This window comes from Oncorhynchus mykiss, chromosome 28 (assembly GCF_013265735.2).
Source record: "Oncorhynchus mykiss isolate Arlee chromosome 28, USDA_OmykA_1.1, whole genome shotgun sequence".
Lineage (NCBI taxonomy): Eukaryota > Metazoa > Chordata > Actinopteri > Salmoniformes > Salmonidae > Oncorhynchus > Oncorhynchus mykiss.
This window is the reverse complement of record NC_048592.1, coordinates 17,325,652-17,341,415: the sequence shown is the minus strand read 5'-3', so window position 1 is coordinate 17,341,415 and position 15,764 is coordinate 17,325,652. Positions and strand designations below refer to the sequence as shown.

General features: G+C 44.4%; 1 protein-coding gene across 5 annotated transcripts in view; it reads left to right on the top strand.

Moving 5' to 3' along the window:
• The window catches only part of LOC110508648 (laminin subunit alpha-3), a 114,074-nt gene that overhangs the window by 59,614 nt on the left and 38,696 nt on the right, over positions 1 to 15,764 (top strand). For 4 of the 5 annotated variants that reach the window (XM_036966140.1, XM_021589330.2, XM_021589328.2 and 1 more), the window contains 17 exons: positions 3,064 to 3,198; positions 3,286 to 3,420; positions 3,619 to 3,753; positions 4,209 to 4,346; positions 6,321 to 6,379; positions 7,554 to 7,653; positions 10,189 to 10,241; positions 10,474 to 10,579; positions 10,852 to 10,951; positions 11,208 to 11,364; positions 11,778 to 11,946; positions 13,001 to 13,143; positions 13,262 to 13,365; positions 13,616 to 13,772; positions 13,959 to 14,122; positions 14,318 to 14,426; positions 14,632 to 14,729. In XM_036966140.1, the coding sequence (XP_036822035.1) occupies positions 3,064 to 3,198; positions 3,286 to 3,420; positions 3,619 to 3,753; positions 4,209 to 4,346; positions 6,321 to 6,379; positions 7,554 to 7,653; positions 10,189 to 10,241; positions 10,474 to 10,579; positions 10,852 to 10,951; positions 11,208 to 11,364; positions 11,778 to 11,946; positions 13,001 to 13,143; positions 13,262 to 13,365; positions 13,616 to 13,772; positions 13,959 to 14,122; positions 14,318 to 14,426; positions 14,632 to 14,729 (2,062 nt within the window). Of the gene's footprint in view, positions 1 to 3,063; positions 3,199 to 3,285; positions 3,421 to 3,618; positions 3,754 to 4,208; positions 4,347 to 6,320; positions 6,380 to 7,553; positions 7,654 to 10,188; positions 10,242 to 10,473; positions 10,580 to 10,851; positions 10,952 to 11,207; positions 11,365 to 11,777; positions 11,947 to 12,198; positions 12,335 to 13,000; positions 13,144 to 13,261; positions 13,366 to 13,615; positions 13,773 to 13,958; positions 14,123 to 14,317; positions 14,427 to 14,631; positions 14,730 to 15,764 lie in introns of all 5 variants that reach the window. The other variant, XM_021589329.2, reaches the window with a different exon arrangement.

Below are 15,764 nucleotides of genomic sequence, written 5' to 3'. Positions count from 1 at the left end.
AAAAAAAACAGAAAAGTTGAGTGTGCATAACTATTCACCCCCCCCCCCCCCCCCAAAAAAAAAAAAGTCAATACTTTGTAGAGCCACCTTTTGCAGCAATTACAGCTGCTAGTTTCTTGGGGTATGTCTCTATAAGCTTGCCACATCTAGCCACTGGGATTTTTGCCCATTCTTCATGGCAAAACTGCTCCAGCTTCTTCAAGTTGGATGGGTTCCTGCTGGTGTTCAGCAATCTTTAAGTCATACCACAGATTCTCAATTGGATTGAGGTCTGGGCTTTGACTAGGCCATTCCAAGACATTTAAATGTTTCCCCTTAAACCACTCGAGTGTTGCTTTATCAGTATGCTTAGGGTCATTGTCCTGCTGGAAGGTGAACCTCCGTCCCAGTCTCAGATCTCTGGAAGACTGAAACAGGTTTCCCTCAAGAATTTCCCTGTATTTAGCGCCAGCCATCATTCCTTCAATTCTGACCAGTTTCCCAGTCCCTGCCGATGAAATACATCCCCACAGCATGATGCTGCCACCCTCATGCTTCACTGACTGGGTTTGTGCCAGACATAGCGTTTTCCTTGATGGCCAATAAGATACATTTTAGTCTCATCTGACCAAAGTACTTTCTTCCATATGTTTTGGGAGTCTCCCACATGCCCTTTGGCAAACACAACGTGTTTGCTTATTTTTTTCTTTAAGCAATGTCTTTTTTTCTGGGCACTCTTCCGTAAAGCCCAGCTCTATGGAGTGTACTGCTTAAAGTGGTCCTATGGACAGATACTCCAATCTCTGCTGTGGAGCTTTGTAGCTCCTTCAGGGTTATCTTTGGTCTCTTTGTTGCCTCTCTGATTAATGCCCTTCTTGCCTGGTCTGTGAGTTTTGGTGGGAGGCCCTCTCTTGGCAGGTTTTTGTGGTGCCATATTCTTTACATTTTTTAATAATGGATTTTCAAAGTTTCTGATATTTTTTAAATAACCTAACCCTGATCTATACTTCTCCACAACTTTGTCCTTGACCTGTTTGGAGAGCTCCTTGGTCTTCATGGTGCCGCTTGCTTGGCGGTGCCCCTTGCTTAGTGGTGTTGCCAACACTGGGGCCTTTCAGAACAGGTGTATGTATACTGAGATCATGTGACAGATCATATGACACTTAGATTGCACACAGGTGGACATTATTTGATTAATTATGTAATTGGTTGCACCAGATCTTATTTAGGGGCTTCATAGCAAAGGGGGTAGATACAAATGCACGCACCACTTCTCTGTTTTGTATTCTTTAGAATTTTTTGAAGTTGTTTTTTTTTATTTCACTTCACCAATTTGGACTATTTTGTGTATGTCCATTACATGAAATCCAAATTAAAAATCCATTTAAATTACAGGTTGTAATGCAACAAAATAGGAAAACGCCAAGTGGGTGAATACATTTGTAAGTGCCTTCAGAAAGTATTCACACCCCTTGACTTTTTCCATATTTTGTTGTGTTACAGCCTGAATGTAAAATGTATTATATGTAGATTTTTTTACACTGACTTACACACAATACCCCATAATGTCAAAGTGGAATTATGTTTTTTATTTTATTTGTACAAATTAATAAAAAATGAGAATTTGAAATGTATTGAGTCAATAAGTATTCAACCCCTTGATTATTGCAAGCCTAAATAACTTCAGGAGTAAAACAATCCTTAATATGTCACATAATAAGTTGCATGGACTCACTCTGTGTGCGGTAATAGTGTTTTGCATGATTTTTGCATGACTACCTCATCTCTGTACCCCACACGTACAATTGTCTGTAAGGCCCATCAGATTCAACCACAAAGACCAGGGAGATTTTCCGATGCCTTGCAAAGAAGGGCACCTATTGGTAGATAAGTAAAATAAAAATACATTGAATATCCCTATGAACATGTTGAAGTTATTAATTACACTTTGGATTGTGTTTCAATACACCCAGTCTCTACAAAGATACAGGAAACCGCTCAGGGATTTCACCATGAGGCCAATGGTGCAACGGTGACTTTAAAACAGTTACAGAGTTTAATGGCTGTGATAGGAGAAAACTGAGGATGGATCAACAACATTGTAGTTACTCCACAATTTTAACCTAAATGACAGAGGGAAAAGAAGGAAGCCTGTACAGAATTTAAGTACTCCAAGACATGAATCCTGAATGAATTTTGACTTAAATCTACTTCAAAATCTATGGCAAGTCTTGAAAATGGTTGTCTAGCAATGATCACCAACCAATTAATTCCATTCGTTTACTTTCTTAGATATGTGTGTATTGTTGTGTATTGAAGAGATATTATTGCACTGTTGGAGCTAGGAACACAAGCATTTTGCTACACCCACAACAACATCTGCCAAATATGTGTATGCGACCAATAGCGTTTGATTGGATTTTGTATTCCCACTTTGTTTTCTCTCTTGCTGGAATCAGCTTAAAGGAAAAAAGCCAGATTGGAAAGATATATATTTTTTAAAATTTGAAACCTGGATATAAATACCAGTTCTTTGATTCTGTCTGTCTCCGTATGTTATTTTCATTGTTTGTCTAGGAATGTGGGCAACAACAATCATTTATGTTCTTCCAGTGTTCATCCAGTGTTCATCCATTCCGAGAAGGAATTTCATCTTTAACCGTCTGAGGGCTGTTTTTATTTTTAAGGAGCGCGCTGGTAGGGGGAAATAAAACAATGGAGGTATTCTCTGACTCCCAATGCCCATGTGCCCAGTTCAACCACCAGCCAAGATCTTGCATGCTTCTCTCTGCCAGGCTTGACTTGACCAGTCTGTCACCCTTCGTGTCACCAGTGGCACAGTCAGTGCCAGTGTAAATATGTTTAAAAGAGATGCATTTGTCATATCCTGCTGTTAAACTGTGCCAAAGAAGGGCTCATTGGCCATGGCACATGCCGTGGGAAAGACTGTGGGGCTTCCCATTGTATGTTTGAGGCTAAATCTAACTTTTCGGCGTTGAAATGTGAGCCAAAAGGGGTATTTTGTGTATTCAGAGATTGTGTGCCATCTGACATGAGTCTTTTTGTGTATGTGTGTGTGTTCAGGGTGTGTGTGTGACCGCGGTGGATCAGTGCTGGAGTTGTGTGATGCGTCAGGGCGCTGCATCTGTCGTGATGGTGTGGAGGGTGAGAGATGTGACCGCTGTCAACCAGGGCACCACTCATTCCCTAACTGCCAAGGTGAGAAACCTGTCGCCCACCTCCCTCTCACCAAACCACACCTCAAATAGCATGTGTCTTCTGACTTGTATCTTTGTGTTTGTTCAGAGTGTGTGTGCGACGGCAGTGGTTCGGTGCTGGAGATGTGTGACGCATCAGGGCGCTGCGTATGTCGTGGAGGGGTGGAGGGCGAGAGATGTGACCGCTGTCGACCAGGTTACCACTCCTTTCCTAACTGCCAAGGTGAGAAACCTTTCCCTCTCATGAAACCACAACTGAAATAGATCAGCAATTGTCATCCTCTTTGAAGTTCATTTTACCACGTAACATGACCTCACGAAAGTTCAAGTTGTTTGAAAATCAATTGTTTTGTTTAATTGTTGACAAAAATCAATCAACCTGTAGTTGATGTAAACCGTAAAAACTTTCCCACCACTTCAGTGTGCCGCTGTGACGGTGCAGGTGTGACTGACAGGGTCTGTGGGCCCAACGGACAGTGCCGTTGCCGTGTCAACTACTTCGGAAGTCAATGTGACCAGTGTGCCCCTGGTTACTATGGATACCCTGACTGTGCCGGTATGTGTTTTAATCCTCTTGTTTTGGCCGCACCCATGGGAGGGCTACTGTATTGCAGAAACTGATATGCCCACAGTGACCTTTCCATGACCTTGCTGTTGCTGCTGTTTGAAAAACCGATGGGCATAATCTCACAGGGCTTAATGTAGCCTCCTCTTCAGCTCTGGAGAGCTACATACCATTGATTCACCCACAATAACATGTAAATCCCAACACTCATTCACACTCATTTACCCCATAGAAATATAATCTAATCTAGTCATTCTATTTCTATTCTTGACCCATGGTTGTTTGAACAAAACAATACTCAGAAAGCAACGGCAAACTTGGCCCACTCCAGTATTGAAAGGATTTAGTATGATCTGTGCCGTCTGAGACATTTGATTTGAATGCTAAGTCATATCATTCTCACCTGAGACATCTCACAGTCCCTCTCCATGTCTCTCTCTCCCTAGCCTGCCAGTGTTTAGGGGAGGGTTCCTATGACTCCATGTGTAACCAAGTATCAGGCCAGTGTCTGTGTCGCCCTGGGGTGGTGGGACAGCAGTGTGATCGCTGTGCCGGGTCAGGCCTCCGCTTCCCGCAGTGTTCAGGTAACCCCTCTGCCTCACTAGACACTTTCTTTCTTTTCTTTTTTATTATGCGTTCATATTATTGTGCTTTATTTAGACAGGTTAGAATTAGAGGGAGAGGGTGGACACAGAGATCGAAACCATGGTCTCTGGGGCCAGGACATACAGTCGGAAGTTTACATACACTTAGGTTGGAGTCATTAACACTCATTTTTCAACCACTCCACACATTTCTTGTTAACAAACCTATAGTTTTGGCAAGTCGGTTAGGACATCTACTTTGTGCATGACACAAGTCATTTTGCCAACAATTGTTTACAGATAGATTATTTCACTTATAATTTACTGTATCACAATTCCAGTGGGTCAGAGGTTTACATACACTAAGTTGACTGTGCCTTTAAACCGCTTGGAAAATTCCAGAAAATGTCATGGCTTTAGAAGCTTCTGATAGGCTAATTGACATAATTTGAGTCAATTGGAGGTGTACCTGTGGATGTATTTCAAGGCCTACCTTCAAACTCAGTGCCTCTTTGCTTGACATCATGGGAAAATCAAAATAAATCAGCCAAGACCTCAGAAAAATATTTGTAGACCTCCACAAGTCTGGTTCATCCTTAGGAGCAATTTCCAAATGCCTGAAGGTACCACGTTTATCTGTACAAACAATAGTACGCAAGTATAAACACCATGGGACCACGCAGCCATCATACTGCTCAGGAAGGAGACACGTTCTGACTCCTAGAGATGAACGTACTTTGTTGCGAAAAGTGCAAATCAATCCCAGAACAACAGCAAAGGACCTTGTGAAGATGCTGGAGGAAACGGGTACAAAAGTATCTACATCCACAGTACAACGAGTCCTATATCGACATAACCTGAAAGGCCGCTCAGCAAGGCAGAAGCCACTGCTCCAAAACAAAGTCAAGGTATTGGAGTGGCCATCACAAAGCCCTGACCTCAATCCCATAGAACATTTGTTGGCAGAACTGAAAAAGCATGTGCGAGCAAGGAGGCCTACAAACCTGACTCAGTTACACCAGCTCTGTTAGGAGGAATGGGCCAAAATTCACCCAACCTATTGTGGTAAGCTTCTGGAAGACTACCCAAAACATTTGACCCAAGTTAAACAATTTAAAGGCAATGCTACCAAATACTAACTCCGTGTATGTAAACTTCTGACCCACTGGGAATGTGATGAAAGAAATAAAAGCTGAAATGAATCATTCTCTCTACTAATGTTCTGACATTTAACAAAGTAAAGTGGTGATCCTAACTGACCTAAGACAGGGAATTTGTACTAGGATTAAATGTCAGGAATTGTGAAAAACTGAGTTTAAATGTATTTGGCTAAGATGTATGTAAACTTCTGACTTCAGCTGTATGTGGTAGAAACCGGGTGTGTTCCCAAAAGACCACGGGCTCTATACTCTAGACACTTTGATTGGCTACCTGTAACCTAAACCGTCTTTGTGATGTGGAGATAGAGGTGGTCCTAAGATGTGGCATCCCCACGGGAGATGGTTGTGTTTCACAGGGGGGTGTTGTCTCAATGTGGTTTATTCAATGTTTAAAATGTATTAGTGTGGAGATTGTTTTCATATCCAGCCTAGTGGTACAGGTTTACTTCAAGTCCAGACCTGGCTAACAAAGTACTGTTCTGTAAATGTATGCTTAGAGCATAGCTGTCTGTCCTCTTTATAAAATAAGAATTTGGGTGAAGTTTTACAGACCTGCAATTGATTGCTTTTGTGAGTGTACTGTACTTATTACATTAGCACACTTGCCACTTAGTTACATTTGGTGCCCAGTTGATACATATAGAGCAGGAGGTCAGGAGCACACACCTGGTGTCTTAGGTCTAAATCAGTCCCTGTGTTAGAGGGGAACAATGAAAACATTCAGTGGAACTGGCTTTGAGGTCCAGAGTGGAGTTTGAGGGATATCGATTCATGTCGTAGGTTGAGGGGAAAACATTTACATTGTTTCTTCCAGCCTCCATCACCCAGTGTAACCCAGCAGGGTCAGAGGTCAGCACAGCAGATCCACAAACGGTACGTAGCCTATGCCTCCCACAACATGGCTGACTGAGAAATCTTATCTTTACTTTATGAGATTTATTTGCCTTCCCCAACATGGCAAACTCTCAGCCTCTTTTATCTGGATTGTTTTAGTAGCTGAGGCAATGGGAGTACCTGCAGTCATAAAACAAGGGCCTGTGATCATCAGTTGGTGTGTTCACATGTGTCTATTCCACAGAAGGTTGGTGGCATCTTAATTGGGGAGGACGGACTCACAGTAATGGCTGGAATGGAATAAATGGAATGGTATCTAACTCATCAAAGACATGATCTCCATGTGTTTGATACCATTCCATTCAATCCATTCCAGCCATTATTATGCGCTGTCCTCCCCTCAGCAGCCTCCTGTGCTCTATTCACATTCCTACATCTGATAACAGTATTGCTAAACCCCGTATCTGGTAATGTTTACAAGGAAGTGTTTGTTTTTTTACTGCCCGCTGGAAATGACAATTAACTGTAATCAAAAGAGGAAAAGCGACTTCCTTCCATTAAAAGAAAATAACGAAACACGGCCTGGCTGTATCAATGCTCCAGTAACGCAGGATTTCCAGAAGCTGATTTGACCCTTTTTCTTCCTTGGGGGTTTGCTTTGTGTGAAATGTTGAGTTGGAAAGGAAACGTCATTAACATTGTGAATAGTTATTGAAATGTATTACACAACTGGAACAATTGGATTTAGGTCAAGTGTAATCTTTTGTTTTGGGGTTTTGTTCCACATTAAAGCTACTACTTTTTAAACAGTGTTCTCCAATATGCTGTAAGTAAGTAAACAGCATTGTCTCAGCCAGGACAGCCTGTAAGGTAGGAGCCTATCTCTGGTTTCTGAAGCTTGATACGCCAGTACAGCGCCTGGACAGGACACTAGTCCTTACACCAATCCTTCTCCTTAATGCTGAGTACCAAGCCAATACTGTGTCTCCATGTGATGCTGAGTCAAATATCCATCTCTAAATCATTCCAAGCTGTCTGCTTCATAACATACTGTTCCCGAGGCACCTCCAGTGCCAAAAGAAGGGACTGTTAGATTGTCTCTGAGGGAAAAGCATACTTGACATTTGCTGGCATTTAATCTGATGTTAGCATTTGCGTTGACTCTTTTCTTTATTACTGTGTCTGTCTGTCTATGTGGGTCGTCCTGACACAGGGTTCCTGTGGCTGCCTGCCCAACGTGGAGGGAACACTGTGTGACATGTGTAAACCTCTCTACTGGAACCTGGCGACAGAGAACCCCAGCGGCTGTATAGGTTGGTGACCTACATATGACCCCAACCGACTGAAGCCTCGTCCCATTCTATGTGTTGTAGCCAGTTTTTCTAGCGTTCATGAATAGAAGAGTTGGATACAGCACATACTGTATGGTACAGAACAATGGGCTAACATTACTTTACTGATATCTGCTGCATCAGACAACAGAAATCCTGATGTAAAATCAATATTTCATCCATCGCTAATTAGTCTGTTGGAAAAGGACAATTTGATATAGAGTACCAGTCAAAAGTTTGGACACACCTACTCATTCAAGGACGATTGTGGAGGCCAGGTCATCTGATGTAGCACTCCAACACTAGCCTTCTATGTCAAATAGCCCTTACACAGCCTGGAGGTGTGTTGGGGCCATTGTCATGTTTTAACACAAATGATAGTCCCACTAAGCATAAACCAGATGTTATGGAGTAATCGCTGCAGAATGCTGTGGTTGTCATGCTGGTTAAGTGTGCCTTGAATTCTAAATAAATCACTGACAGTCTCACAAGCAAAGCACCATCACACCTCCTCCATGCTTCACGATGGGAACCACACATGCAGAGATCATCCGTTCACCAACTCTGCGTCTCACACAGACATGACGGTTGAAACCAAAAATCTCTAATATGGACTCATCAGACCAAAGGACAGATTTCCACCAGTCTAATGTCCATTGCTCGTGTTTGTTGGCCTAAGCAAGTCTCTTCTTCTTATTTGTGTCCTTTAGTAGTGGTTTGTTTGCAGCAATTTGACCATGAATGCCTGATTCAGTCTCCTCTGAACAGTTGATGTTGAGATGTGTCTGTAACTTAAACTCTGAAGCATTTTTTGGGCTGCAATTTCTGAGGCTGGTATCTCTAATGAACTTCTCCTCTGCAGCAGGGGTAACTCTGGGTCTTCCTTTTCTGTGGCGGTCCTCATGAGAGCCAGTTGCGACTTGAAGAAACTTTCAAAGTTCTTGAAATGTTCCGTATTGACTGACCTTCATGTTTTAAAGTAATGATGGACTGTTGTTTCTCTTTGCTTATTTGAGCTGTTCTTGCCATAATATGGACTTGGTCTTTTACCAAGTAGGGCGATCTTCTGTATACCCACCCCTACCATGTCACAACATAACTGATTGGCTCAAACGCATTAAGAAGGAAAGAAATTCCACATATTGACTTTTAACAAGGCACACCTGTTAATTGAAATGCGTTTCTGGTGACTACCTCATGAAGCTCGTTGAGACAATTCCAAGAGTTTGAAAAGCTGTCATCAAGGCAAAGGGTGGCTACTTTGAAGAATCTAAAATATATTTAAATTTGTTTAACACTTTTTTGGTTACTACATGATGCCATACAGTATGTGTTATTTTATAGTTTTGATGCCTTCACCATTATTCTACAATGTAAGAAAATAGTAAAAAAATCAAGAAAAACCCTCGAATGAGTAGGTGTGTCCAAACCTTGGTACTGTACTTGACTGGTACTGTACTTGGTAACAGTATAGTGTTTCTTTTTGAGTGTCCCGGTCTGTTAAAACCTGAAAAGAAAGGAAAAACTCCAATCCCTCCAGAAATCTGGGTTGCACTGCACACCTGCGTGTGGAGAAGGCAGCAATCAGCAGTGTTTTCAGCAGTATTAGATAACCGGTGTTATTAAACCTGAGGAAGTGCTGACATCAGAAACCACTCTGCCTCTTCGCCCAGGAGACATGGCAGCATGTCAGAAACAACTCTTTCTTTCTGTCCCTCCTAAGGATGTTTTGGGAAAACATGGTAACACAGAGCGCCCAAGGGAAAAGTGTGGTTCTCTTCTCTCAGTGTGGTGCTCTGTTAACAGCAGTGTCACTAAAACTTTGTGGTTCCATGAGGTAAATGCTTTTTGATTGGAAAAGGAGTACATCTTTGCCAGTGCAACAATAACCTCCCAGTAGAGGTGGGATACAGGTGTCAGTTGTAGGAGGGAAAAGAAAATGAGAATACCCCTTGCTTAAAGAAATATGTGCCCTAAAATCGCCTTCGTCATCCTCATAATTCAGAGCTGACTTTCTTCTCAACCAGCCGGTGCAGTGTAGGAACAGCCGCAGGCTTTGTCTAGATACCTGTCTAGAGTTACAGCTCTACTCTGCAGCAAGAATGTTATCACCACCGCCTGCCTGCTGCCAGGAGACATATGGATGGAGGGAAGAAGAGATTTTAATATTCCAGAAATGCCTCGGGTTTTAATGTGGCTGAACGGATACTGAGTCTTGTCCTCTGAAAGAGGGAGAGAAAGAGAGAGCAGTGGCTCCCCTGGTCCCTTTGATGTGGATATGTGCAGCTCAGAAGATTTTTGTTGCTTCTGGAATCCTGTAATCAGAGTTTATCCCCCCCCCCCTCTTTTATCTCTCTCTCTCTCTCCCCCAACTTTTCATCTTCCCTTTTACAGCCCTTGTATTCTAGAATGTCTCTGATTCTGCGTTTATTGTATTGTCGTTGCATCACTGAACAATAATGTGTGACTCATTAGTTTGGAGGCTTTCTCACTTTATGCTTCCTGTCTCTCTCCCAGAGTGTCGCTGTGGCGTCAAAGGCACCCTGAGTGGGGTAGGAGAATGTCAACAGGTGTGTCTGTCTACCTCTGTCTGTTCATACCGCCTTATGATGCTGACACAGTATGTCCAGCACAACGGTACTAACTGATTGTAAATCATTTAACCATCAATTGCTTACTGTTTAACTAGGAGGTCCATTTGTCTTGGATATATTCCTTTATTGCATGACTAAATCCCAATTTACTTGGTAACATTCACCTATCACTGGCAGTTCCCCGTTAACTTCAACACTCCTTTTGTAGAAAAGTGGCCAGTGTTACTGCAAGCCCGACGTGTGCAGCCATACCTGTGACACGTGCAAGGAGGGCTACTACCTGCTGCAGAAGAGGAACTATTTTGGCTGTCAAGGTGAGTCAGCTGACCAAACATGAACCAGACGGGCTTCCTATGAACACACGGCCTTTATCTTATCCATCTAACTAATGTGTTGAGACTCCGCCTCTGAATGTTTCACAGTGCAGGGTGTGCCTTTCTTATTCTACAAAGATTGTCACTCTTGACCAAACATTGTTTGAGTAATAGATACGTAGTTAACCTCGGGTCACGGCTTGACCTCATGATCAGTTCTGGTTGTGTGTTAATCAGAAAGACCTGATTGACCTGCTGCTTCTCTCTGATAGGCTGCCAGTGTGATGTGGGAGGAGCCATAGGCAGAGGGTGTGATGAGATGTCTGGACAGTGCCAGTGTCGGAAGAACGTAGTGGGCCGCACCTGCACTGAGTAAGGACGGACGGAAACTAAACACAATGACATGTTTTTGACATGCTGCTTAAGTTCTCACAAGAATTGGAGCAAATGTTGTTAAATGCTGATGAATGGCAAAACACAAACAGAAAATCCTAAAACCTCAGATTTCATGCATTCTAAATCACCACTGCCATGATTATGTTCCAAACGTATGAAACATTGCTCAAGTGTTTTATTCTTACTCTCTCTCCCTCCACCCCTTCTCCCCCCTCCTGTCTGACTGTACCAGGCCAGTACCTAACTACTACTTCCCCAGCCTGCACCACCTGAGGTATGAGGTGGAGGATGGCATCACCCCCAACGCCAGGCCCGTACGCTTCGGCTACGACCCCCAGACGTTCCCAGGATTCAGCTGGAGAGGTTACGCCATCATGTCCCCAGCGCAGGTAAGACACATGATGATGCTGATAGGTTGACCTTAAACCTGTTCCTGCCTGACCTGCTTGACATCTTGATTATTTAATTGTGGCTTTTTTTCCCTTCTTCTCTAAGCCTCATTTCTGGTGTACATTCTTGGTAGAAGTGCTAGATGCTGCTACAGGCATTTCTTATGATGAATATGCTTGGTGGATGGTGTTGGCTTTTTGTGGTGATTGTTGTGGTGGTAGTGTATTTATTTTGAGTGTGTTGGAGTGATTGTCGGCTGTACAGTAGCAGGCCACTCTCCCTGTCAGTCCTAACCCTGGTGTGTGTCTGAAATGGCACCCTATTCCCTGTATAGTGCACTACTTTTGACAAGGCTCTGGTCAAAAGTAGTGCCCTATATAGGGAATAAGGTGCCACCCCTGTTTCTCCTCAGCCAGAGGTGATCCTATCGTTAGCTGTGGGTTTCCCCGGCCCCTTCCACATAATGGTTCGCTACGTCACCACTACCCCCCGCAGACCCACACAGGGGCGGCGGGATAGGGGGCGAGCTCGAGCCAGGATCTTGGTGGTGGACGAGCCTGATTTTCACACTTGCTGTGACTGTAAGTGATGGGTGTTTCCCCTTTGCTCGGCTATAGCCTGGTCCCGGATCTGTTTGTGCTGTCTTGCCTACTCCTGTGGTCGTGGGACCAGGCTAGCTCTGCTCTCCTCTGTTGTTCAGCTTACTGCTCCGTCTTCCCTTTCTAACCCCCTTCTATCCCTCTACCTTGTCTACCAGCATGGCCTTCTAGTCTACTAACAGTATAACTGTACCCCCCCCCTCCATCAGCTGTGTCTAACTCCTGTCCCTGCAGAGTGAAGTGAGAGTAACAGTGCATGTGGACGAGGCAAGGCGATCCTTGTTCCAACTTGTCCTGCGGTACGCTAACCCCAGCAGCCAGGACAGTGTGACTGGTGCTGTAACGGCTACCTATGTCCGAGGTGGCCAAGGTAAGGCTGCCTCTCTAACTCCTGCTTCACACATCGTCATATTCGTCTCCTATCAAGCAGAAACAGTTTTATCTCCCGTGCACCCCTCAAAAACACAGATGGAAGGATACACTTACAGTATAGGCTGTAAAAGTGTTTCATGCAAGTCTTTCCGTGATCTTTTGTTTGGCAATGCTTTACTACAGGGATGAGCAACTCCAGTCCTCTAATTCGCGCGTTCTAATCTGAAGATGAGCATTAGTTGATTATTGGAGTCAGGTGAGTTCGCTGGCTGGGACAGTGACCAAGGTGTGAACCCAATCAGGCCTCCGAGGACTGGAGTTGCCCATTCCTGCATTACTACCTTGAAATGGCATGGGGTGCCTAATCACACCGTTGATGTTATACCTCGGGCCCACCCAGACATTTTTGTTTTAACCCTAAACTGACACACCTCAATTCGTCAACAGCTTGGCGATTAGTTGACTAATTGAATCAGGTGTGTCAGTTAAATCAGGTGTCCCTGTGGAGAGGGTTGGGAAACCCTGTCTTAGACTACATTAATACACGTCAACCTTGGTGCTGTTAACTGTAAGGTCTTGTGTTGCTTTGTTTAACTGTATTTAACTGTATCCTGATTGGTTGATTGAATGATTAATTCATTGATTGGTTGATTATATCCTGCAGGGTCAGGTCAGAGTAAGGAAGTGGTGTTTCCTTCTAGCTCCTCCCCTGCCTACCTCACGGTCCCTGGGGACGGCTTCGCTGAGCCCTTCACACTGACCCCTGGGAAATGGATCATACGCATCCAGGCAGAGGGCCTTCTACTGGTGAGGCCAGGACTGTTAGTCTGTGATACCATCTGTCAGTGACCGAAGAGAAAAAAGCGGTAGAGGAATAGGTCATAAATGTGTTTTCCTCTCTCTCTGCTCTCCACCGCCATCCCAGGACTACTTGGTGCTGCTGCCCAGTGATTACTACGAGGCTCCCTTCCTCCAGGAGAAGATCACCCAGCCCTGCACGTACACATTCACCGCAGACAGAGACACAAAGTAATCCCCGTGTTCCCACAATGCTCTTTACCAAGGCATACAGTTCTGTCAGGTGCATGTTGGCCCCAGACAATATATATGTTCAATGTATGGACTGTACATACATGTAGTCTGTGCAAGGTTGTGTTGTTTAAATGCATGTTATCCCCAGACTCTGACCGCAGTTCTGTCTGTCCCTCCCTCCCTCCCTCCCTCCCTCCCTCCCTCCCTCCCTCCCTCCCTCCCTCCCTCCCTCCCTCCCTCCCTCCAGCTGTCTGCTGTATAAGCACATGGCGATGAACAGGTTCAGCTCTGTGCTGGGCTCTCAGGGTCAGTTCTCCAGCCAGTGGAGACGCAGGAGGAGACAGGCCCTCGTCCGCCGGCCAACCCCAGCCCACCCCGAGATGGCCTCGCTCACCGGGAAACAGGTAGGTCTGGGGCTCTGCTGCGCACACACACACACACACACACACACACACACACTAAAATACGCTCACAAACATACTTTTTGTCCCTCTGATTGTGATGGTTTATGGCTTTTATTTTATAGTTGGACAGTAAGACTCTGAGACACTGCATTTGCCTTCCCCCATGTCTGTGTGTGTGTCCTGTAGGCCCAGTTACAGCTGAGCCTGCGCGTGTCTCCACCCGGTCCCTACATCCTGGTCCTGGAGTATGCTAGCGAGGTAGACACGGTCCAGAACGTCAACCTCCTCATCGCTGGCCAATCAGAGAGTCATATCCAGGCCAGAGCCAACATCTACAGCTGCCATTACAGGTTTGTGTGTGTACTGTACGTTTACTGAGAGTGCAATGTTTCGTTTCTGTCCTTCAGTAGTGTTTATATACTCGAGAGGCAGGGTTGGCAACTAATTTGTGTGCATTTTGTGTAATAAACCTGTTTTAACGCAGCTCTCCAGCTCTGTAATACCGTTGGTCATTGAGGGTGTTCATCCAATACTTGTCCATGCAGCTTCCTTTGTCGCAGTGTGGCGGTTGACGGAACCAATCGCGCTGCAGTGTTCCAGTTTACCCACAAGGCCGAGCTTCTTCTACAGACCTCCACAGCCTCAATGCTGCTGGTGAGAAAGAACCCTTTTATTATCCCATTGCATAGCAGCAAGATCCTCACGTAATGCAGCCTCTTCTGCTTTGTCATCCTTTCTTATATTGCAGTGTGCATATTCTCTAGTAAATGGAAGGGTACCTACTGTATAAAAGTGAGTTCATGTTCAAATTAAATACTTGTATTTCCTGTTGCCATTTTGACTGTGTATTCCTCTGTAGTATAAAGTGTATGCAGTGCCCGCGGAGGAGTTCTCCATGGAGTACCTGGACCCCAAGGTGCTCTGCGTCTCTGTCCACGGACGCTTCACTGAGGACAGGTAAGCCGCCTTACCTCATAATACTATGTTGTAATGCCAGGGGATTTTAAGTGGCTTCTTCAAAATAGACCAGCTGGTGTTTTTGACAACTAGCAATCAGCAGCAATGAGCAAACATGGTAGTAATAGTCGTGCCTGTATTTTACAGGTCGAGGGCTTGTTGTGCAATCAGTAGCAGTGTCTCTGGGGGGGTAGATGCTGTTGTGGGGATACTTACCTTCCACACATCTGTTTTCCAGGTGTGATTCAATGCATTCCTCGGCCAGGGTCACTTAACTGAGGCTGTCTGATATCCAGGCCAACTTCTCCTCTCCACCTAGCACACCTGGGTTCAACTAGTACTTGTTTCCTTCCAAATACTTAAATTTGCACTTGATTGAGCTTTCCTGATGCAATGGAACCAATGGAATAGTCCCAAAAGTGCTAATTTGTACTCTGGGCAGGCATAATCACACCTTCAAAGTATATGAAAGAAAACAAATCCGATTTGAACACTGGTCTGACAGCCAGTGACCATGCCAGAATTTACTGCCATGGTTGCTGCTGATGACTAGTTGTCATTATTATACGGATAGTTTCTACAGGCTATTTTTACACCGCTTTCAGTGTAAACTCCACTATTGTTTAAGGTAATAATCAAGGTGATATCTCAGGGAAAATAAACAGTGAGGGGGAAAACCCTGGTCAAGACGGTAACGGTTTTCGTTGGTGGAAGAAGGAGTAGACCAAAGCGCTGCGTGGTAAGCGTTCATGTTGTAAATTTAATCAAAGCTGAACACTAAACAAAATAACAACGAGGAATGACGAGAACGAAACAGTTCTGTCAGGTGATCCACACAAAACAGAAAACAACTACCCACAGCTCAAGGGCGAAACCACGCTGCCTAAGTATGGTTCTCAAGCAGAGACAACGATTGACAGCTGCCTCTGATTGGGAACCACACCAGGCCAAACACATAGAAATACAAACATAGAACAAAACTTAGAATACCCACCCACATCACACCCTGACCAAACTAAAAATAGAAACATACAA